Source organism: Zootoca vivipara, chromosome 3 (genome assembly GCF_965207765.1).
Source record: "Zootoca vivipara chromosome 3, rZooViv2.hap1.1, whole genome shotgun sequence".
In the NCBI taxonomy this organism is placed as follows: Eukaryota; Metazoa; Chordata; class Lepidosauria; order Squamata; family Lacertidae; genus Zootoca; species Zootoca vivipara.
The window spans coordinates 80,693,198-80,716,832 of record NC_142586.1 but is presented as its reverse complement, the minus strand read 5'-3'; the positions used below and the strand labels follow the sequence as shown (position 1 = coordinate 80,716,832).

General features: G+C 44.0%; 1 protein-coding gene across 7 annotated transcripts in view; it reads right to left on the bottom strand.

The window, feature by feature from the left end:
• Positions 1-13,418: 13,418 nt before the first annotated feature.
• LTBP1 (latent transforming growth factor beta binding protein 1) overlaps positions 13,419-23,635 on the bottom strand; it is a 200,426-nt gene continuing 190,209 nt past the window's right edge. For all 7 annotated transcript variants that reach the window (XM_035108252.3, XM_035108243.3, XM_035108244.3 and 4 more), the window contains 3 exons: positions 23,338-23,463; positions 15,664-15,813; positions 13,419-14,434 (listed from right to left, as the gene is read on the bottom strand). In XM_035108252.3, coding sequence (XP_034964143.2) covers positions 14,265-14,434; positions 15,664-15,813; positions 23,338-23,463 — 446 coding nt within the window. In that variant the 3' untranslated portion in view covers positions 13,419-14,264. The remainder of the gene's footprint in view (positions 14,435-15,663; positions 15,814-23,337; positions 23,464-23,635) is intronic.

Below are 23,635 nucleotides of genomic sequence, written 5' to 3'. Positions count from 1 at the left end.
ATAGAGGGACATCCTCTGTAAAATGAGACACATGGCCAACCTACACCATAACCCATTTTTGTGTAGCGAGATAGCAGTTGCCCCTTCTTTCTTCTAATAAAGGTTGGCTACATATTACATCAATAGTGTGATTAGCAATCAGATTTGGGATTTTTAAAAATCAAATGCCAGGTGCAGAGGGGTTGTCATTGGCAGCACTCTTTTCAAGGAGGGGAGGTTTAAGAATTCCCTCCTCAGCTGCAATTTTGGTAAAAAAATACCCACCTCACAACATGGCAATTAGCACTGGTTGTGTGTGTGTGTGTGTGTGAAATCTTTTTGGTACTAATGAGAGGTTTCCCCCCTAAGGCTGATGGTTTCATGGATAGTCGCAATATTTTATTTCCTTTTTTGACAACAAAGACACTGAAACACAATAGCCAGATTGCTATACTTTTTTTGGGGGGGGGGAACGACGACGACTCATATTTCTGATTACATTGTACACAGATCAATTGCAGAATAGTCTACAATTTTTTAAAAAGAAGCAAAACTGTCAGCATTTACTTAGCACATCTTCTATTCTCCACCTCGCTATCTGCTTACCTGTTTCCTGTTACCTGCAGATGGTATGGTAACAGGGAAGGCCTTTTTATATTTAATTTTCTTCTGTTGTTAAGTGTCCTTTGAGATAGTCAATAAAAATAAATTTAAAGTGAAAACATTAAATAATTGAATCTGCCCTGCTTTGAGGGGGCATTTACTTGTCCAACCTGAGGAGGGTCCCTTAAGAAATCTGGGCTTGGAGTGAGGGAGTGTCAGAAGAGGGGAAATCCTTGACAATACTTCCATTCTGGTTTAGACCCATGTGGCTTTCAGAGCCCCTCCACCCTCCCTTGCCCTTTGGTCAAACACATCTAACAAATGCTAAGGGATGCAGGGGGTGGGGAAGACATTTTGCACAGGATATCAGCCAGTGATGCTGCCTGATGTCATCAGGAGGAAATCCTCTCAAACTGTGTGGCTATTTTAAAAACATTCCCATCTGCAGCAAAACAAGCAATAGAACCCATTTACTCTCAGTGCTTCCCCCCACAGTGACTTAGGAGGAGTTCTTTATCAAAAACGTGTTGGAAACGTGGCCGGGCTCTTGCACAGAGCAAGTAACTGTCAGAGCCACACTTGATAATACCGGTAGCATTTATATGGCTTATGGTTCAAGCCTACTAAGAAGTAAGCTGTACTGAATTCAGTGAGGCTTCCTCCCCTGGTAAGTGGGGTTAGAACTGCAGCCTTACATTAACATAAGAGTCACAGCAGTGGCGGACATTGGGCTCTCAAATTTCAGTGGCACCCTGTGCAGCAATACAATTCGGCACCTCCTGTTTCTTGCTATTTGTTCCACAACATTGTTCTGGCGACCCCTGCAGTGTGGTGCCCAGTGTGCCTGAACGCTACCCTCTGGTCACAGTCAGCCAAGAGCTGTAGTCACACATTAGCATTACTTGGATGTAGGGCAATTATTATTATTATTATTATTATTATTATTATTATTATTATTATTATTACAGTGGTACCTCGGTTTAAGTACACAATTGGTTCCGGAAGTCTGTACTTAACCTGAAGCGTACTTAACCTGAAGCGAACTTTCCCATTGAAAGTAATGGAAAGTGGATTAATCTGTTCCAGACCATCCGCAGAGTACTTAAACTGAAGCGTGCTTAACCTGAAGCGAACTTTCCCATTGAAAGTAATGGAAAGTGGATTAATCCGCTCCAGATGGGTCCGTGGAGTACTCAAGCTGAAGCATACTTAACCCGAAGTATGAGTGTAATTGGTTCTGGAAGTCCGTACTTAACCTGAAGCGAACTTTCCCATTGAAAGTAATGGAAAGTGGATTAATCCGTTCCAGACGGGTCTGCGGAGTACTTAAACTGAAAGTACTCAAACCGAGGCGTACTTAAACCGAGGTATGACTGTATTATTATTAGTGGTAGTGGCGCCCGCCCTGTGGAACACCCTCCCATCAGATGTCAAAGAGAAAAACAACTATCAGACTTTTGGAAGACATCTGAAGGCAGGTCTGTTTAGGGAGGCTTTTAATGTTTAATACCGGTAGATTACTGTGTTTTATTTTTCTGTTGGAATCCGCCCAGAGTGGCTGGGGAAACCCAGCCAGATGGGCGGGGTATAAATAATAAATGTTTATTATTACTATTATTATTATTAAAAATTATTATTATAAAAAAATTATTTATACCCCGCCCTCCCCAGTCAAAACCGGGCTCAGGGCAGCTAACACCAATAAAATTACAATAAAACATAAAAAGCAATTAATTAAAATACATATTAAAATACAGTATTAAAATTTAAAATGCAGCCTCATTTTAAGTAGTCCATAAATCCAAGCCATGAGTGAGGAAAACACAGGGGTCAGACTAAGTCCAACCCAAAGGCCAGGCGGAACAGCTCTATCTTGCAGGCCCTGCGGAAAGATGACAAATCCCGCAGGACCCTGGTCTCCTGTGAAAGAGCGTTCCACCAAGTTGGGGCCAATACTGAAAAGGCCCTGGCCCTAGTAGAGGCCAATCTAGCCACTTATGGCTCGGGATCTCCAGAATATTGTTGTTGGTGGACCTTATTATAATATTGTACCCTACCCATCTGACTGATTGCCCCAGCCACCCTGGGCAGCTTCCAACAGAATATAAAAGAACAGAGCAAAACATCAGACATTGAAAGCGTCCTGATACTGGGCTGCCTTCATATGTCTATGGAAAGTCATATAATTGTTTATCTCTGATATTTGATGGAAAGGCGTTCCACAGGGCAGGTGCCACTACTAAGAAGGTCCTCTGCCAGTAACTTCACTTCTCACCAGAAGGCCTTTGGAGCTAGATCGCAATGTCCTGGCTGAACAATGAGGATGGAGACGCTCCTTCAGGTCCCCTGTGTTCTTGCCCTTGCCCTTCAACACTAATAATAATAATAATAATAATAATAATAATAATAATAATAATAATTTATTATTTATACCCCGCCCATCTGGCCGGGTCTCCCCAGCCACTCTGGGCGGCTTCCAACAGAAAAATAAAACACAACAATCTATTAAATATTAAAAGCCTCCCTGAACAGGGCTGCCTTCAGATGTCTTCTAAAAGTCTGGTAGTTGTTTTCCTTTTTGACATCTGTTGGGAGGGCGTTCCACAGGGCAGGCGCCGCCACCGAGAAGGCCCTCTGCCTAGTTCCCTGCAACTTGGCTTCTCGCAACGAGGGAACCGCCAGAAGGCCCTTGGCACTGGACCTCAGTGTCCGGGCAGAATGATGGAGGTGGAGACGCTCCTTCAGGTATACTGGACCGAGGCTAGCCCTGCCTCTGATAAGGACACCTGAAAAGGACACCACCCTACAGGTGTGGTGTGAAAGGTTTCCCCATGATTGGGGTGCACACAACTAGGTGTCCCAATGTTGCGCAGCCCCTATATGCAAACAGCTGCTCCTTATCAGATGTGTCTATGCTCAATGCTTGCCTGGAGACATGATGCCAGCCCCTACTCTGCTTCATGTGCTCCTGCCCTGCTGTGTTTGAACGTGAATTGCAGAGGTTTCTTTCACATGATCTACTAAACACAGGTACAAGATGCCTCTACATATGTACAAGTTTCTATGTACACTTATACAGCTCAGCTATTGTATGCACAGATACAAAACCTGAACACTGGTTCAACGGTACATGTGAATAACAGTGAACAGCACAGCTATTTGTGCACGGAGATACACAGATCATACACTCATTGAATGGAATGTGTCAATTCCACAGTGGTGTGGAAGTTGGGCTGTTGCCCCCCCCCCACACCTTTCATCCATAATGACTGGACCACATATGAGTCATCTCTGGGTGATGGCATGAGCAAGGGCTGTGATGACAGTTTTTGGTGAGTCAGACATGAGCTAGGGATCATAGGTTAAGAGCCTGATCAAACTGCAGAAAGAACAAGTGTGATGAGGACCTGCTGCATAGATCAACAGTTGTTTTTTAAAGATTTTTTTTTATTAAAGATTTCTTAGTTTGCAAAAATACATGCATTCTCTTTTTTTCAAGTTGTGTTCTCACTCACTCTTTCTGTCTTTTCTCCTTCTCCTTCTCCTTCTCCACCCCAGTCTCTTCTCCCTAACTTCCGCCCAGAGTCATAGCAGCCTAGGCTCAGATTGGGACAGGCACCATTGCTCAGTATAGCCCAAGAGAATTATGCTAGTTTCTTCTGCATGATGGAGTCTGGAGCAACAAAAGCTGAACAGCCTGGTGAACAGACTTTTGGGCTGGGATATTGTTGTTGCAGGTGTTGCTGCTGCTATTGATTTTTCTTTCTTTCTTTTGTATCTTTATTTTAAATCTTATGATTTATGTGGAAATAGTTCAGTTTGCTTGCATACTTTTTGATGATTTATTTATTGTTTGACTACTTTCGTTATGCTTGTAATTACATTATTTTTAATATGCTATAAGCAGCCTTGAACATGGTTTTAACTTCGGGGAAGGAGGCATGCAAATAAAAAACCATGGATTGGTTGGATTGGATAACATTACATGCTCCATTCTGAACACGTCCATCTGCGTAGACGGCAGTTACACCATTAATACTAGAGCTGTCTCATTGATTACAAACAAGTTGCACATGCAGCTCTCTGAACTATGACTTAGTTCATACGTACATAGCTTGTATTATACAAAGGTTGCCAACCTTTGGGTTCCATTTGCAAGCCGGAAAAACCATAATGTGTGCCATCCTGACCCTCCCACCAAAATGAATATTTCTTAGCAGAGGCATTTCAGACAAGTGAGTTGCAAATAGTCTGGTGGTAAAAAACAAACAAACCAATGGACATTTTATTGAAGTAAGTGCATTCTTGATGGCATCAGTCTGTGTTTCCTTAATTGTTGTTGTTGTTGTTGTTTAGTCGTTTAGTCATGTCCGACTCTTCGTGACCCCATGCAATTCCCTTCCCAAATTCTCATCCTGAATCTGTGTTTGCATTATTTTTGGTAACATTTACAGGCGGTGTGGAGAACGGCTTGACTGCCAAGAAAAAGCATACATAATAATTCCAAGCCCTTCTGGGTCAGGAACCTGCAGCTGCAGTGATCACCGAGCAGCAACTAATGTGTGATATAAAAAGAAACAGGAAAGTCACGGCAGGCCAAGCTCACTTGGGAAGGCAGAATACACCGAGAGTGCCCGGAGTGTGCATGCAGAATACCAAAATTGTAAGTGCAATTTTTCTGGCTCAAATCACTCCTCTTGGAGACACATTCTAGTTTTTCAAAAGGTGGTGTGTGTTTTGGCCATGAGAAGCGAGTGAGTACAGAGCGAAGTGTTTGTGGAGTTTGGAGTTTGTGGTTCTTTTTGTATTTATCACTCAGACAGATCTGGGCTCACAACCCCAGGCCCGGCACTGGCAGAATGTAACTTCTAAATCAGGCACCCCCAAACTCGGCCCTCCAGATGTTTTGAGACTACAACTCCCATCATCCCTAGCCAACAGAACCAGTGGTCAGGGATTATGAGAGTTGTAGTGCCAAAACATTTGGAGGGCCGAGTTTGGGGATGCCTGTTCTAAATTAAACATCAGTGAACTGAAACCCAAAGAGCACATACCCTTTGAACACACAGGATTATTCTCTCCCTACCCCCAAGAATCTTGGGAACTGCAGTTCATTAAGAGTGCTGCGAATTCTAGCTCTGTTGGGGAAGTCATATACTTTAAATGCATGGTGCATACAGAGTCTGGAAACATTTATCTTTAATTCTAGAACTGTAGCTTAGAATTTATTTGTGGAAAACGAGATACTCTGCACTGGTTCACCTAATGACATGTATGGTTTGCATACCATGCAAACAGGTGGGCTCCTGGGATGGAGTTTACAGCCACTTTGCTCCTTTCCTGGTGGTTTTTACTCCCGTGCCAGCAGTAGCGTCTTAAGCTTGTCTCGCGCCCTGGTGCAGGGATCCCTAGGGCACCCCCACCCTCCCACACGCACGCCTGCCGCCCTGGCACAACATGCCACTAGGCCCTATGGCAAAGACGCCTCTGCATGCCAGTGGGACATGGGTGGCGCTGTGGTGTGGTGGTCTAAACCACTGAGCCTCTTGGGCTTGCTTATCGGAAGGTCGGCAGCTCGATTTCCCGCAACAGGGTGAGCTCCCGTTGCTCTGTCCCAGTCCTCGTGACCTAGCAGATCCAAAGCACACCAGTGCAAGTAGAGAAATAGGTACCGCTGTGGCAGGGAATGTAAACGTCGCTCTGGTTTCGGTCACAGTGTTCCGCTGCACCAGAAGCGGTTTAGTCATGCTGGCCACATGACCCAGAAAGCTGTCTGTGGACAATCACTGGCTCCCTCAGCCTGAAGTGAGATAAGTGTCACATGCCATAGTTGCCTTTGACTGGACTTAACTGTCCAGGGGTCCTCTACCATTGTTATAAGAATTTTGAGGTCACACATATATAATAAATGTTCATAAATGTACCAAGCAAACAGTACAGGAAGACAGGCCTGAAAACCATTTTGACTCTCCAAAACTGACCAGAATTAAAGTGATATCCATCTTGTTGTAGGAATTTTCCCCACCCCACTGAATCACACACACACATTTCCACATGACTAGCAACTTGGGAGCCATAATCCTGTAAGCCTGAGGCTCTGCCAACTGGACATTTCCCCATCAATGGTGCCAGACTGCTAGCCATCTCATTCACAATGGAAGGCTCCTCCGAACAAAAGACAGTGATCAACTCTTACAAAATGTTAATTTCTCTTTGTGTTTAGGAATTCACACCTGGGAGGGGTGAGAGGACTAGGAGAGGTGTCAAAAGTGCTCAGATTTCTACCCTTGAACCCTCCTTTTTTGTGAGGTATTGATTACATAGCTGTGATGTAGGAATGATGTATTGGGGGCGTTTCTTGGTGATGGGGAAACTGATAAAAGCGGAGGTTCTCTTTTGTTCTGGGTTCCTTCCTTGTTCTCCTGCGTGAGGGGAGGGACCCTGTTGCAACAGCAAAAATAAAGGCTTTGCTTCTCAAAATTCTCTGGTTGGCCTCTGTTATATTCTCCAACCGATGGAGAACCCAATAAGGGCTCTTGTGTACCCCATAAGGGAATAAGGGCAGATTTTTGCTTATTACACCTTTTACCTTACTCCCATGTCAAGCTAAACCAAAGTTTGGCTCAGTGTGTCTGAACCAGGACTTTCTTCACCAATCATGATCTATGACCAAGAGGGGAAGTGGGCAGCAGCCCAAAAGTCACAAACTGCAAAAAGGATATTTGGAGAGAACAGTTAGCCCTGCAGAAGTACAACCCAATTCTGAACGACCTACTACAGTGGAACCTCGGTTTATTAACACCTTGGTTTACGAATTTTCGGTTTACGAACGCCGCGGACCCATCTGGAACGGATTAATTCACTTTCCATTACTTTCAATGGGAAAGTTTGCTTCAGTTTATGAACAGACTTCCGGAACCAATTACACCCATGCTTCGGGTTAAGTACGCTTCAGGTTGAGTACTCCGCGGACCCGTCTGGAACAGATTAATCCACTTTCCATTACTTTCAATGGGAAAGTTCGCTTCAGTTTATGAACGCTTCAGTTTATGAACAGACTTCCGGAACCAATTGTGTCCATAAACCGAGGTACCACTGTAACAGCTTTTAGGGCCAAATCTGAGACTGATAGAATAAAACTACAACTATTTCTGGTAGCTAAAGGTAAAGGTAAAGGGACCCCTGACCATTAGGTCCAGTCGTGACCGACTCTGGGGTTGCGCGCTCATCTCGCATTATTGGCTGAGGGAGCCGGCGTATAGCTTCCAGGTCATGTGGCCAGCATGACAAAGCCGTTTCTGGCAAACCAGAGCAGCACAGGGAAACGCTGTTTACCTTCCTGCTGTAGCGGTTCCTATTTATCTACTTGCATTTTGACGTGCTTTCGAACTGCTAGGTTGGCAGGAGCTGGGACCAAGCAACAGGAGCTCACCCCGTCACAGGGATTTGAACCGCCGACCTTCTGATCAGCAAGCCCTAGGCTCAGTGGTTTAACCACAGCGCCACCTGGGTCCCATTTCTGGTAGCTATTATATCCTAAAAGTTTTTTAAATGGTGCCAGTCAGGAAGAGTTTGTACCTTCTAAAAATGAGCAGCTGGTGAAAGGAAAGAGATTAACAGATCATTTGAGCTTTCTTAGTGGGAGCCTTAGGCTGTTGGAACCTCTCGATTAGCTGTTGTTGGGGGAGGGAAGAAGAAAGAAGTGGGATTTTAGGTGATAAACTCTTGTTTTAACACTTCCCCGAAGGAATCTGATACTCTTTTTGTTGTGTAGTGATTTCAGCCTGGTGCAGATAAGAAGCTGGAGGCGAGGATCTGGTACAACATCTCTGCTTCAAAGAACAGGTAAGCGCCAGAACAGAGGAATGGGGAAATCTGGGGCTTATATAATAACAGAGGACTAGCAGGAAAAAGATACATTTTGGTGGGAACCAATGGCACGGATTCCCTCCTGCGGAAACCAATCTGGCAGAGGATACAAATCCTGCACCCTGAACCAGCAAATGATAGACATTCCCGCTGGAACTAGTAGTTTCAAATAAACTCTGCAATACAATACAATAAACTCTATATTACAATACATACTTGGCTGTGCTCAGGGCCAGTGCTAGGGTTTGTTGCGCCCTAGGCGAGATCACCTTCTGGCACCCCCCCCCCCCCAATTTCCCAGATGAGGTCTGACCAGAGCAGAATACAGTGGTACTATAACTTCCCTTGATCTAGATGCTATACTTCTATTGATGCAGCCCAAAATTGCATTGGCATTTTAGCTGCTGCATCACACTGTTGACTCATGTCAAGTTTGTGGTCTACCAGGACTCCTAGATCCTTTTCACATGTACTGCTCTCAAGCCAGGTGTCATCCATCCTCTTATTTGTGCCTTTCATTTTTTTTTTTGTGCCCAAGTGTAGTACTTTACATTTCTCCTTGTTAAAATTCATCTTGTTTGTTTTGGCCCAGTTGTCTAATCTGTTAAGGTCATTCTGAAGTGTGATCCTGTCCTCTGGGGTATTAGCCACCCCTCCCAATTTGGTGTCATCTGCAAACTTGCTCAGGATGCCCTCAAGCCCATCATCCAAGTCATTGATAAAGTTGTTGAATAAGACTGGGCCCAAGACAGAACCCTGTGGCACCCCACTAGTCACTACTCTCCAGGATGAGGAGGAGCCATTGATGAGCACCCTTTGGGTTCGGTTAGTCAGCCAGTTACAAATCCACTGAATGGTAGCATTCAGTGATCAGTGATCTAATAAATTGCTTATAAATAGTAAACGGATGAAGAAATGCTCATTTTGCAATAAGGAATGGTGTGGTGCTGCAATGACTGCAAACCTATGGATTCCTCTTACACCTGGGAGAAAGCTCTACTGAATTGACTGAGCATCTCTCAATGTTCAGCTTCATTGGGTGTTCAGGAGTTCTAGTGTTATGAGGGAGAACATTTTTCTTGTTCGCTTCCTCCACCCCATGCATAATTTTTATAAACTTCTATAATGTTACCTCCTTCCCCTTGATCGTTTTAGTTGTATTTTCTGAACCTTTGCTAACTCTACAATATATTTTTTTCATGGCTGCCACACACTGGGTTGCAATGTTCATCAAGCTGTTTGATGTTCCTATAGTCTGTCACTGCCAGTTCTGACTCCACCTGGAGATGTTGTGTTCCATGCTCTGGGGAAATCTGGCTTCCTGTTGCCACATTGACACATCTGGGATCGTTACAGATATTTTCTTCTCAGGTCCAAGAATTTGGTCAATCACAAGTTGGGTTCTGGCTATATGGCACAATTCTTCCCTATAAGTAATTCCAGTTCCCATTGGCAATAGGAACCTCCAGTCAATATTTGCTCATTTCGAGGTCTGAGGGAAGGTTCATAAAGGAGTAGGTGCATTTGCAGACGTACTGCTGCCAGGTCTAATATATTTTTCATGCTTGATTTGGCAAGGAGTCAGGAAACCATGTTCTGCACTTCCTGGAGAGAGTGCCTGCATCATTTAATGCTATCTACTTCATAGCACTTGATAGCACTTGTTGTTGTTGTTGTTGTTGTTGTTTAGTCGTTTAGTCGTGTCTGACTCTTCGTGACCCCATGAACCATAGCACGCCAGGCACTCCTGTCTTCCACTGCCTCCTGCAGTTTGATCAAACTCATGTTTGTAGCTTCGAGAACACTGTCCAGCCATCTTGTCCTCTGTCGTCCCCTTCTCCTTGTGCCCTCCATCTTTCCCAACATCAGGGTCTTTTCCAGGGAAGTCTTCTCTTCTCATGAGGTGGCCAAAGTATTGTAGCCTCAGCTTCAGGATCTGTCCTTCCAGTGAGCACTCGGGGCTGATTTCCTTCAGAATGGATAGTTTTGATCTTCTTGCAGTCCATGGGACTCTCAAGAGTCTCCTCCAGCACCAAAAGCATCAATTCTTCAGCGATCAGCCTTCTTTATGGTCCAGCTCTCAATTCCATACATCACTACTGGAAAAACCATAGCTTTAACTATACAGACCTTTGTTGGCAAGGTGATGTCTCTGCTTTATAAGATGTTGTCTAGGTTTGTCATTGCTTTTCTCCCAAGAAGCAGGCGTCTTTTAATTTCGTGACTGCTGTCACCATCTGCAGTGATCAAGGAGCCCAGGAAAGTAAAATCTCTCACTGCCTCCATTTCTTCCCCTTCTATTTGCCAGGAGGTGATGGGACCAGTGCCCATGATCTTAGTTTTTTTGATGTTGAGCTTCAGACCATATTTTGCACTCTCCTCTTTCACCCTCATTAAAAGGTTCTTTAATTCCTCCTCACTTTCTGCCATCAAGGTTGTGTCATCTGCATATCTGAGGTTGTTGATATTTCTTCCGGCAATCTTAATTCCAGTTTGGGATTAATCTAGTCCAGCCTTTCGCATAATGAATTCTGCATATAAGTTAAATAAGCAGGGAGACAATATACAACCTTGTCGTACTCCTTTCCCAATTTTGAACCAGTCAGTTGTTCCATATCCAGTTCTAACTGTAGCTTCTTGTCCCACATAGAGATTTCTCAGAAGACAGATGAGGTGATCAGGCACTCCCATTTCTTTAAGAACTTACCATAGTTTGCTGTGGTCAAAACAGTCAAAGGCTTTTGCATAGTTGATGAAGCAGAAATATATGTCTTTCTGGAACTCTCTAGCTTTCTCCATAATCCAGCACATGTTTGCTATTTGGTCTCTGGTTCCTCTGCCCCTTCGAAATCCAGCTTGCACTTCTGGGAGTTCTCGGTCCACATACTGCTGAAGCCTGCCTTGTAGAATTTTGAGCATAACCTTGCTAGCGTGTGAAGTGAGTGATAGCACCTACCGGTATTACCCTAAAATTGTGTATGGTAGAAACACAAGTCATCCAGTGACACCTAAAGGCAATGTATAAAAGTGCACTGAACCAACGTCTAGTATTTTGCTGACCCCTGACTTTTCCCATTCCCCTTTCATTTATACCCAATGTAGAGAACCTTGGGCCCTCCAGATGTCTCTGGACTACAACTCCCACCATCTCTGGCCATTGTCCACACTTGTTGGGGCTGATGGGAGTTGCTGTTCAGCGACATCTGGAGGGGCAAAGGTTCCACACGCTGGATTTACTGCAAGAATGCGCAAGAGGTCTAATTTCAGACTTTTAATTTGCTGTACATTTTATGTTTGGGGCATGAGTGATGTTGCACCAACTGCTCTCACTTATAACATTGCTGCAAAACAGATGAAAACACTAAAATTTGGGGATAATTTTAGAGAAGAACAGGGATTTACAGTTTGTAAAAAGTATCTTGGTTACAAGAGACACCATCTTTACAGCAGACCAAGGTCGACCCTTCCATGAGGCAAGATGAGGTGACTGCCTCAGGCAACAGAAGCCACAGGGGTAGCAGATTGCGATGTAGATCTTTATTCGGGGCTGGCCCACCCGTGAGGTGAGATGACTGCCTGAGGAGAAAGCGTTCACTGGGGGCAGCAGATCCCAATAACAATATTTCTTTTCCCCCTTATTCCTAATGTAGATCTTCCTTCATCCCTTCTTCCCTGGCAGGGAGGGAGGTGCCATTTTGGGGTGTACCTCAGGTGCCAAAATGTCTGGGGCTGGCCGTGTCTGCTATTGTGGGCCTTTCCATTTACCCCTTTCAGTAGTCTTCTCTATGCTATAGTTTTGGTTGTAAACTCCTTAAGCAGGAGCCTGCTCTGTACTGTAGAGCATTGTATATTTTTAGATAGTTAATGAAAGTTGATATTTAAACTATCCTGACTAGTACAGGAGCTAATGCAAAGCAATGGACATTTCACACCTCAGTTTATAGGGCTGGGGCAGGCTGATGGGCAAATTCAAAGACAACACGACTGGAATGGCTGCACTTTCCGAGGTCCTTTTCACAACACTAAAACAGCTACACCTGGAAAATTAATTAACCCAGTTCTACATGCTGTCTCAGGGCTGTGTTTTTCACATTATATCTCCCTTCCAGCTGGCTAGTGTTGAGGCTCTCTCTATGCCCACCCCCCCCCCTCAATGAAAAACTGGAGCCATGAATGGGGAGAAAGTTCTGGATCCTCTGGCCTTCATTATATAACGATCAGTACAAAGAAAGGGCTTGCAGAGGGATGGCAAAAACGTTCTCCAACAGCTTGACTTCACCATCCGAAAGCACACCCCTGAGTGTGTCTCCTGAGACAGACAGAAAGAAACAAATACAACCTCTTGTAGAATTCCATTATAGCTAACCCCCTCCAATACTTTAATTTGGCCTTTGGAAATGAAATGAAACGAAACAAAGGACCAGATACATTTTAAACAAACTGTTCTGAACCTATGTTTTTATAGTTTTCTCCCCCAACTTGCTGACTTTTAAAAACAGTTGCTTCTTTTATATTGGTGGAGGATTTTCAGCCTATGTTCAAGGTGCTTGTGAAATCTAGACATGTCTTGAAAGGTTGATGCAGCTATTTCCGCTTCTTGAGTCCCTCAACTGCCCATGTGGAAATAATGGCTCTCTGCTCCTCTGATTTAGTGGCTAGAAGAATAAAATGAAATTTTACACAAAACTGTCCACCTGAAATTGATGAAGTTTGCAGTAGTCTGCGAAATGGCATGCTTTCCTTATGGAGAATGAATCATATATATTTCTGAAAAATATTAGTACACCTTCCATCTAAATAGATCTACGTGGTAGCAACAGTTGCCATGGTCAGGGAAATGTCATGGGCCAAAAAATAAAAAAAACGCTGTCAAGAACAGTAGCTCAGGTATTTTCATTATAATAAAATGCTGTAATAAAATAATCGCAAAGCAGTAACAGAAAACCTTATAGCAAATACATACTTCATTTTTTCTAAAAAATTGTAGATTTTATTGAGTTTTAATATACAGCTTTAATATGTTAGGGTAACCAATACAAGATCTGTGTTTAATTTACACATTACAATACAAACAGGAGCTTAGATCTTTTGTTACAGAGTACAAAAGATATTCAATGGTCGTCCTCTAGCAGCTTTGAAACTTGGCAAGGCAGGTTCTAAGGCATGTTAAGTGCAGTAAAAGGCCACATGGAATACAAAATGAATACAATGGATTTATCTCCATGAAGTGTACATTATTTTTTAAAAAACAGTGTCTGCTCCACAGGGCAGACATTTATAGTAATTTTAAAAGTCACTGGCCAATGTTCCAGACAAAGACGAGCATTATTTTGTGTATAACCGTTAGAAAATTGCTTATATTGCAATACTGGATCAAAAGGGGAAAGCTTCCAAAGGAACAGTAGGCAAAGAACTGCTAAATAAAATCGGGCCTATAAAATATTTTCACAACTAGTTAAATGACAAATAAACCAAGCAATAGTAAAACAACAACAACACAATACCACCCTTCTGTTCAAAATAACAGCATATTTTGCTTTTTCCTGTGAATTTTATTTATGAACACACTATATACTTAATTGCTTCTTCCATACAAGGAAATGTGTCCATTTGGTCTGTTGCTTTAGTGAAGATGATGTATATTGAACCATCACCTTTCACTTTTAAGAAGACACGTTTTATTGCTTGTTTTCCACACACAGCCAACATCTGGATGAGGAGCGTCCTTAACTCAAGTTAAATACGCTTCTTTTCTTTTCTTTTTACAGTGCAGAGTATATGGGCTTAAAGTTACATGGCAGCTTCTTCTTCTCTTACTCCAGTTCACTCTCTGTGTCTGAGTTCAGGGGTGTGCAGTAATTGGCTTGGTCCGATGGGACGTAGCCTGGGAGACACAAACACTTGTACGATCCTTCTGTGTTAATGCACTTGGCATTCTTGCAGAGAGACATCCTATTGTTCAGTTCGTTGCATTCATTCACATCTAGAAGGAAAAGCAAACAAGGTCAGAAATAGTGTGGTATTCGATGCTGTCAAAGACTGAGGGAAGCGCAGTTTTCTGTGACTTGCCCAGCAGCCCTGCATTCAAATCTGCGATTAACAAGAGAACTTTCAGTGTCCAGTCTGCGGTCTTCTATCTTGTGCAAAGAAAAGCAAGAAAAGCGGCTACGTTTGTGTGCACGACATCATCTTTCCATCAACGCAAGGTAATGGTGTTCAAATAGAGGACAAATACACAAGTAAAACTTTACCTGTCATGTAAAAAGGTAAAGGTAAAGGACCCCTGACAGTTAAGTCCAGTCGCGAACGACTCTGGGGTTGCAGTGCTCATCTCGCTTTACTGGCTGAGGGAGCCGATGTTTGTCCGCAGACAGTTTTTCCGGGTCATGTGGCCAGCATGACTAAGCTGCTTCTAGCAAAACCAGAGCAGCGCACGGAAACGCCATTTACCTTCCCGCCGGAGTGGTACCTATTTATCTACTTGCACTGCATGCTTTCGAACTGCTAGGTTGGCAGGAGCAGGGACTGAGCAACAGGAGCTCACCTTATTGCGGGTATTCGAACCGCTATCGGCAAGCCCTAGGCTCAGTGGTTTAGACCACAGCACCACTCACGTCCTACCTGTCATGTAAGTTGAACATAATTAAAAAGACCCTAATTTGTCCACTAACAGCCTAAAGTTACAGCATGTGTACATACATATGCAGCAGCACTTGTGGCAGGTAAATTTTACTGATTAGACAAAAGGGCCTGGCTGGCCACTGTTTTATGCATGCCTGCTTAGGCACTACTTCGTTTCACTCCTAGGAGTGTAGGAAGAGGCAGGTACCTTCTTTCCAGTAAATTCTTACAGTCACCAAGGGAAGTCAACTACATGGGCTGCACATTCTGCACTGATTGTTTCACATCTTCTGCTAGTCATGTGAACCATGCAGGAATTTAGAGCCCCTGCATTTAGGGCGCAATCCACCAAGAAGCTCTTGAGTGCAAGTCCCATTGAAACGCAAGAGGAGCTGCACCATTGCTTATCTCTTGCACAGCTCCCACTCATTTCCATGGGGCACATGCAGGAGAACTTCCCAGTGGAATGTGCCGCTGAAGCGTAGGATTCAGAAACCCTTAAACACGAAAACAAATCTGATCATCAAAATCAGAGTGCCGGCTTATCATTTGGCAGACTCTGCAAGTGGCCTGTATGTGACATCCACTTACCAACACATGTCATTTTGGCCATGTCCAAATGGTAACCATCAAAACAGTCACAGGTATATCCTTCCTGCACCCTCACGCAGCGTCCATTTTCACATCCATTCAGAATGCCACATTCTTCTGCCTGTAACTCCTCAAAGCTGTTCCGGAAACCTGGACAGCAAAAGCATAGGAAATGATGGCATTCAATAGCTGTAGAGTCTTAATGCACCAACCTCCAAAGGGTGTTCTCTATTGTGTAATGGTACCCCTGACCGTTAGGTCCAGTCGCGGATGACTCTGGGGTTACGGCGTCATCTTGCTCTATAGGCTGAGGGAGCTGGTGTTTGTCCGCAGACAGCTTCTGGGTCTTGTGGCCAGCATGACTAAGCCACTTCTGGCGAACTAGAGCAGCGCACGTAAATGCTGTTTATCTTCCCGCTGGAGCGGTACCTATTTATCTACTTGCAATTGGATGTGCTTTCGAACTGCTAGGTGGGCAGGAGCAGGGACCAAGCAAAGGGAGCTCACCCCGCTGCGGGGATTTGAACCGCCGACCTACTGATCGGCAAGCCCTAGGCTCTCTGGTTTGGACCACAGCGCCACCCGCGTCCCCTTCTCTAGTGTGTTACCACCCTAAATAAAGCCTTTCTCAGCCTACAATGAGTGCTTGAAAAGCTTCCAGAACAAAGTCACAGGCTGTGATGTTATGCTCAGGGCATACAGAGATAAACTAGCCCAAATGTTTGAAGTGCCAATAAGTTAATAAGATGCTGTTGTTGCTGTTTTGCAGAAGACAGGACTGCATTCATTAGGCGCTCCATGGAGCTCATAGTAGAAAAGTAAATAAATAATTTAAAAAATCTGGACACACTTCAAGGTCAAGGTCAATTTCAATTTCAAGGAACCACAAGAGAAACAGGGGTTTTGCAGCACCATATTTTCTTTGTAATATGTAGGTACAACCTAAACATAATTTACGAAAAGGATAGACATTTCCCAGAAGCAATAACTGAACAGTCCTGCAGATGGCAGTCAAGCACAAAGAACATCTGAGGAATTTGCAGTCCACAAAGTGATAATTTTTGAGAAGTCTTTTCTTTCCCCAAATGTGGTCTAAGCAGCTGTGGACCCAATCTTATTAAACAACCACAGATATTTTTTTGGGCAATAAGCCTGAACTAATAAGAGAGATACAGCAGTTTGGAAACGTGAACAAAACTCATTATAGAAATATACAACAGATTGTTGTTGTTGTTGTTGTTGTTTAGTCGTTTAGTCGTGTCCGACTCTTCGTGACCCCATGGACCATAGCACGCCAGGCACTCCTGTCTTGCACTGCCTCCCGCAGTTTGGTCAAACTCATGTTCGTAGCTTCGAGAACACTGTCCAACCATCTCGTCCTCTGTCGTCCCCTTCTCCTAGTGCCCTCCATCTTTCCCAACATCAGGGTCTTTTCCAAGGATTCTTCTCTTCTCATGAGGTGGCCAAAGTATTGGAGCCTCAGCTTCACGATCTGTCCTTCCAGGGAGCACTCAGGGCTGATTTCCTTAAGAATGGATAGGTTTGATCTTCTAGCAGTCCATGGGACTCTCAAGAGTCTCCTCCAGCACCATAATTCAAAAGCATCAATTCTTCGACGATCAGCCTTCTTTATGGTCCAGCTCTCACTTCCATACATCACTACTGGGAAAACCATAGCTTTAACTATACGGACCTTTGTCGGCAAGGTGATGTCTCTGCTTTTTAAGATGCTGTCTAGGTTTGTCATTGCTTTTCTCCCAAGAAGCAGGCGTCTTTTAATTTCGTGACTGCTGTCACCATCTGCAATGATCAAGGAGCCCAAGAAAGTAAAATCTCTCACTGCCTCCATTTCTTCCCCTTCTATTTGCCAGGAGGTGATGGGACCAGTGGCCATGATCTTGGTTTTTTTGATGTTGAGCTTCAGACCATATTTTGCGCTCTCCTCTTTCACCCTCATTAAAAGGTTCTTTAATTCCTCCTCGCTTTCTGCCATCAAGGTTGTGTCATCTGCATATCTGAGGTTGTTGATATTTCTTCCGGCAATCTTAATTCCGGCTTGGGATTCATCTAGTCCAGCCTTTCGCATGATGAATTCTGCATATAAGTTAAATAAGCAGGGAGACAATATACAACCTTGTCGTACTCCTTTCCCAATTTTGAACCAATCAGTTGTTCCATATCCAGTTCTAACTGTAGCTTCTTGTCCCACATAGAGATTTCTCAGGAGACAGATGAGGTGATCAGGCACTCCCATTTCTTTAAGAACTTGCCATAGTTTGCTGTGGTCGACACAGTCGAAGGCTTTTGCATAGTCAATGAAGCAGAAGTAGACGTTTTTCTGGAACTCTCTAGCTTTCTCCATAATCCAGCGCATGTTTGCTATTTGGTCTCTGGTTCCTCTGCCCTTTCGAAATCCAGCTTGCACTTCTGGGAGTTCTCGGTCCACATACTGCCTAAGCCTGCCTTGTAGAATTTTAAGCATAACCTTGCTAGCGTGTGAAATGAGCGCAATTGTGCGGTAGTTGGAGCATTCTTTGGCACTGCCCTTCTTTGGAATTGGGATGTAGACTGATCTTCTCCAATCCTCTGGCCATTGCTGAGTTTTCCAAACTTGCTGGCATATTGGGTGTAGCACCTTAACAGCATCATCTTTTAAAATTTTAAATAGTTCAGCTGGAATATCATCACTTCCACTGGCCTTGTTATTAGCAGTGCTTTCTAAGGCCCATTTGACTTCACTCTCCAAGATGTCTGGCTCAAGGTCAGCAACCACACTACCTGGGGTGTACGAGACCTCCATATCTTTCTGGTATAATTCCTCTGTGTATTCCTGCCACCTCTTCTTGATGTCTTCTGCTTCTGTTAGGTCCTTACCACTTTTGTCCTTGATTATGGTAATCTTTGTACGAAATGTTCCTTTCATATCTCCAATTTTCTTGAACAGATCTCTGGTTTTCCCCATTCTATTGTTTTCCTCTATTTCTTTGCATTGCTCATTTAAGAAGACCCTCTTGTCTCTCCTTGCTGTTTTTTGGAAATCTGCATTCAGTTTCCTGTATCTTTCCCTATCTCCCTTGCATTTTGCTTGCCTCCTCTCCTCCGCTATTTGTAAGGCCTCGTTGGATAGCCATTTTGCTTTCTTGCATTTCCTTTTCCTTGGGATGGTTTTCGTTGCTGCCTCCTGTATAATGTTACGAGCCTCCATCCATAGTTCTTCAGGCACTCTGTCCACCAAATCTAAATCCTTAAACCTGTTCCTCACTTCCACTGTGTATTCATAAGGGATTTGATTCAGATTGTATCTTACTGGCCCAGTGCTTTTTCCTACTTTCTTCAGTTTAAGCTGGAATTTTGCTATAAGAAGCTGATGATCTGAGTTACAGTCAGCTCCAGGTCTTGTTTTTGCTGACTGTATAGAGCTTCTCCATCTTTGGCTGCAGAGAATATAATCAATCTGATTTCGATGCTGCCCATTTGGTGATATCCATGTGTAGAGTCGTCTCTTGTGTTGTTGGAAGAGAGTGTTTGTGATGACCAGCTTGTTCTCTTGACAGAACTCTATTAGCCTTTGCCCTGCTTCATTTTGAACTCCAAGGCCAAACTTGCCAGTTGTTCCTTTTATCTCTTGATTCCCTACTTTAGCATTCCAATCCCCTGTAATGAGAAGAACATCCTTCTTTGGTGTCATTTCTAGAAGTTGTTGTAGGTCTTCATAGAATTGGTCAATTTCACTTTCTTCAGCACCGGTAGTTGGTGCATAAACTTGGATTACTGTGATGTTAAAAGGTCTGCCTTGGATTCGTATCGAGATCATTCTGTCATTTTTGAGATTGCATCCCATTACAGCTTTTGCCACTCTTTTGTTGACTATGAGGGCCACTCCATTTCTGCTACAGGATTCTTGCCCACAGTAGTAGATATGATAGTCACCCGAACTGAATTCGCCCATTCCCTTCCATTTTAGTTCACTGATGCCCAGGATGTCGATATTTATTCTTGTCATCTCATTTTTGACCACATCCAGCTTACCTCCACTCATGGTTCTTACATTCCAGGTTCCTATGCAATATTTTTCTTTACAGCATCGGACTTTCCTTTCGCTTCCAGGCATATCCGCAACTGAGCATCCTTTCGGCTTTGGCCCAGCCGCTTCATCAGCTCTGAATCTACTTGTACTTGTCCTCCGCTCTTCCTCAGTAGCATGTTGGACGCCTTCCGACCTGAGGGGCTCATCTTCCAGCGTCATAACTTTTATATGCCTGTTGTCTTTGTCCATGGAGTTTTCTTGGCAGGGATACTGGAGTGGCTTGCCAGTTCCTTCTCCAGGTGGATCACGTTTAGTCAAAACTCTCCACTATGACCTGTCCATCTTGGGTGGCCCTGCATGGCATAGCTCATAGCTTCTCCGAGTTATTCAAGCCCCTTCGCCACGACAAGGCATTGATCCATGAAGGGGATACAACAGATTAGTGAAGTAAATATAAGGCTATATTTTGGTATGAGCTTTCGTGTGCATGCACACTTCTTCAGATACCACATGCACACGAAAGCTCATACCAAAATATAAACTTAGTTGGTCTTTAAGGTGCTACTGAAGGAATTTTTTTATTTTGCTTCGACTCAGACCAACACGGCTACCTACCTGTAACTAAATATAAGGCTGTTTGCATTCTGCTGTACTATAAACAAGTACGGTAATAATATATCTGTGAATGCACCTTTCCTTTTAAGTATACATGAATATGACTGGAGGTGTTTTCATCTCAACAAACTACAGCAAACTTTCATGGAAAGTGTCATGTCCTATTCTACCCCTAGCAAGTCTGTGCAAAGCATCTCAGCAATTGCCATGTGTTGAGTTTTCCACATCTACAACCTGTTGCCTATGTTGTGCTGTACTCTCACAGGATACAGCCCACAGGACTCCTTTGGGTATGGTGAACAGAATGGTGGACTCATGCTGCTAGAAAAAAGAAGGCCCAAGTTCTTTGGGATACACGGAAATAGTCATGCCCTCAAGATATATTCCTCAGTTGCCACTAGTCTAAGAGATAAAGGTTCTGTTATATTCTAAGCAGCTCCAAGACTAAACTGAGATTAATTAGAGGCAAAACACAAGAATCTTTTATGTGAAAGCTGCAGCACATCTTTACTTTAGGAACTAGCACTGGGTAAAGCTAATCCAGTCCTGCTGAAGGACTCTCTCTATGAGGATCTCCCTCTCTCAACTGTGACGAGGCCATTAGCTCGACTAGTTCCACAGGGCTCCTCCTGCCCCTGAACGGCTTCCATCCAGCTGGTCATCATGAGAACTTTCAGAAATGGTGCCTTGGATGAAACAATTACTTTAATTGATTGCATGTAGGCTGCTCTGAGAATCGGGTTTTGTTTTGGTTGAATGGCAAAGTAAAAAATGCTGTAAATAAATAAATGTTAAAAAATAATAATACAATGCATGCAGAAGTCCTCCCCTTTTAAACAAAGAGCTTATTGTTTAACTGAAGAAAGACCCATTCACATTCATTTGTGCCTTGGATGTATGAAGTTCCCCTCTTCAGAGTGAGCCTTGGGTGTATCTAGCCCATGGCTACCCACTCTAACTGGGAATGGTTTTCCAGGGTCTGTTTCCTCATCCCTATTACTGATTAAAAAAATAGAGATGGCAGTGGTTGAATGTGGAACCTGTGTTGAAACACTGATCTATGCCACCCAGAGGTTAACACACTGAGATGAACCCACAATCCAAATGAAAACCTTAAAGGAAAGCATTACAACTTAAACAGCAAACTAATACCAGCAGATAATGGGGTTTCTTTGCCCAACATATCCCCTTTTACCCCTGTGACTATGGCATCATTTCTTCCCATGGTTTCCAGTACACGCTGTTTTGCAATTTTTTAAACAATGTTACCATTTAGCTATAGTTCAGCTCAGAGAGCTGCTCTGTTTAATTAAAGTCATACGAAATGGAAATGGCTGGACCTTATACAACTTTGCATAAGTCAACTGAGTTTGTTCAGCATTCAGCAGAGATGAAATCATTAGGCTGGCCTCTGCTGAAAGGAATGAAATATATGAAACACTTTCTTATGAAACTACTTTCTTGCCTTCCTCCGAGTTATTTTCCCCCCCTTTTGTTTCCCTTTTTGATATACGATATATTTTAACCAAACACTATCAGGAAAGAGACTAAATGAAACAGGGAAGTGATAAGCACAACGTAGCTGGAATAGCCACTTTATTAATCACTGCTTAATTCACACATGATACTGAAGATTTGCAGTGTGCACATACAGGAACTGCGTCACGGAAGGCCTGCGTCAACAGACTCCCAAGTATCAAGCAGGAACCATGCCATGTGCTATCTACCCAGAGGAAGATAAAGAATAAGGATCCTCGGAGTCCAAATATATTTTACTGCATCTACTGGAGTCTGCTACCCCTGCTCACGTCACTCTGCTTTGCTTGCCAACCCTGCCTGCCTCCGACTCTGCCAGCTTAAAAAGGTAAAAGGTAACGCGGGTGGCGCTGTGGGTTAAACCACAGAGCCTAGGGCTTGCCGATCAGAAGGTTAGTGATTTGAATCCCCGCGACGGGGTGAGCTCCCATTGCTCAGTCCCTGCTCCTGCCAACCTAGCAGTTCAAAAGCATGTCAAAGTGCAAGTAGATAAATAGGTACTGCTGTGACGGGAAGGTAAATGGTGTTTCCATGTGCTGCTCTGGTTCGCCAGAAGCGGCTTAGTCATGTTGGCCACATGACCTGGAATCTGTACGCCAGCTCCCTCGGCCAGTAAAGCGAGATGAGCGCTGCAACCCCAGAGTCGTCCGCGACTGGACCTAATGGTCAGGGGTCCCTTCACCTTTAACGGACCCCTGACAGGTAAGTCCATTTGTGAACGACTCTGGGGTTGCGGCGCTCATCTCATTTTACAGGCCGAGGGAGCCAGCATTTGTCCGCAGACAGTTTTTCTGGGTCATGTGGCCAGCATGAGTAAGCCGCTTCTGGCAAAACCAGAGCAGCGCACAGAAACGCCATTTACCTTCTCATTGGAGCGGTACCTATTTATTTACTTGCGCTCTGACGTGCTTTCGAACTGCTAGGTTGGCAGGAGCTAGGACCGAACAACGGGAGCAGGAGCTCACCCTGTCATGGGTATTTGAACCACCAACCTTCCGATCGGCAAGCCCAAGAGGCTCAGTGGTTTACCCCACAGCGCCACCCGCGTTACAGCTTGCTAACTCCTTTCCCCTCCCCTTGCACCAGGGTGGGGAACCTTTGTTGGCTGGAGGAGCGGATCTTTATCTTCTCCATCCCTGGTGGGCAAAGGTTGACAGGTGTGTGGGGCTCTCTTGTCAAACACCTGATTTCATTGTGATGTCATGTGATGCTTCCCTTTGAAGCCCTGATTGTAAGAACTTCAAAGTGAAGCACAGGGCTTTCAAAAAGCCCTTTGTAAATATCCTCATGCAGGGATGCTTACAAAGGGCTTTTGGGCACCCTGTCCACATTTCTCCTTCAAACCACAGTGATTTGAAGGTGAGGGCTCCACCCCCTATGCTTCTCATTCAAACCTACACAGAAGTTTATTGTCATTACCATTGTATTTATTTACTGAATAAGCAGGAGGAACTCAAGCTACTAATTTTTAGTTTTGGGGAGCAAAGGTTGCTTACGGTCTTCCGCAAAGTATGGATCAGTTTCCGGAGTATACTGTTCCTCCTCAAAGTCAGTCAATGCATCTTGCCCGTACGGCCTCCGAGATCCTGGCACTGGAATGTTGCACAATTGGGCATAATCGTCTGGAAGTGAGCAAAGCATAACAGGAGTTACAATGGAATGCATTCCTAATGAAGATATCCCATGCTTCTTTCTCTTGCTAGTGTATCACACTTAATTGGAAAAGCCTAAGTCTGTTGCCCACATATTGCTTTCTTTCCTGGAAGATTGCTTAAATATAATGCTGCCATGACT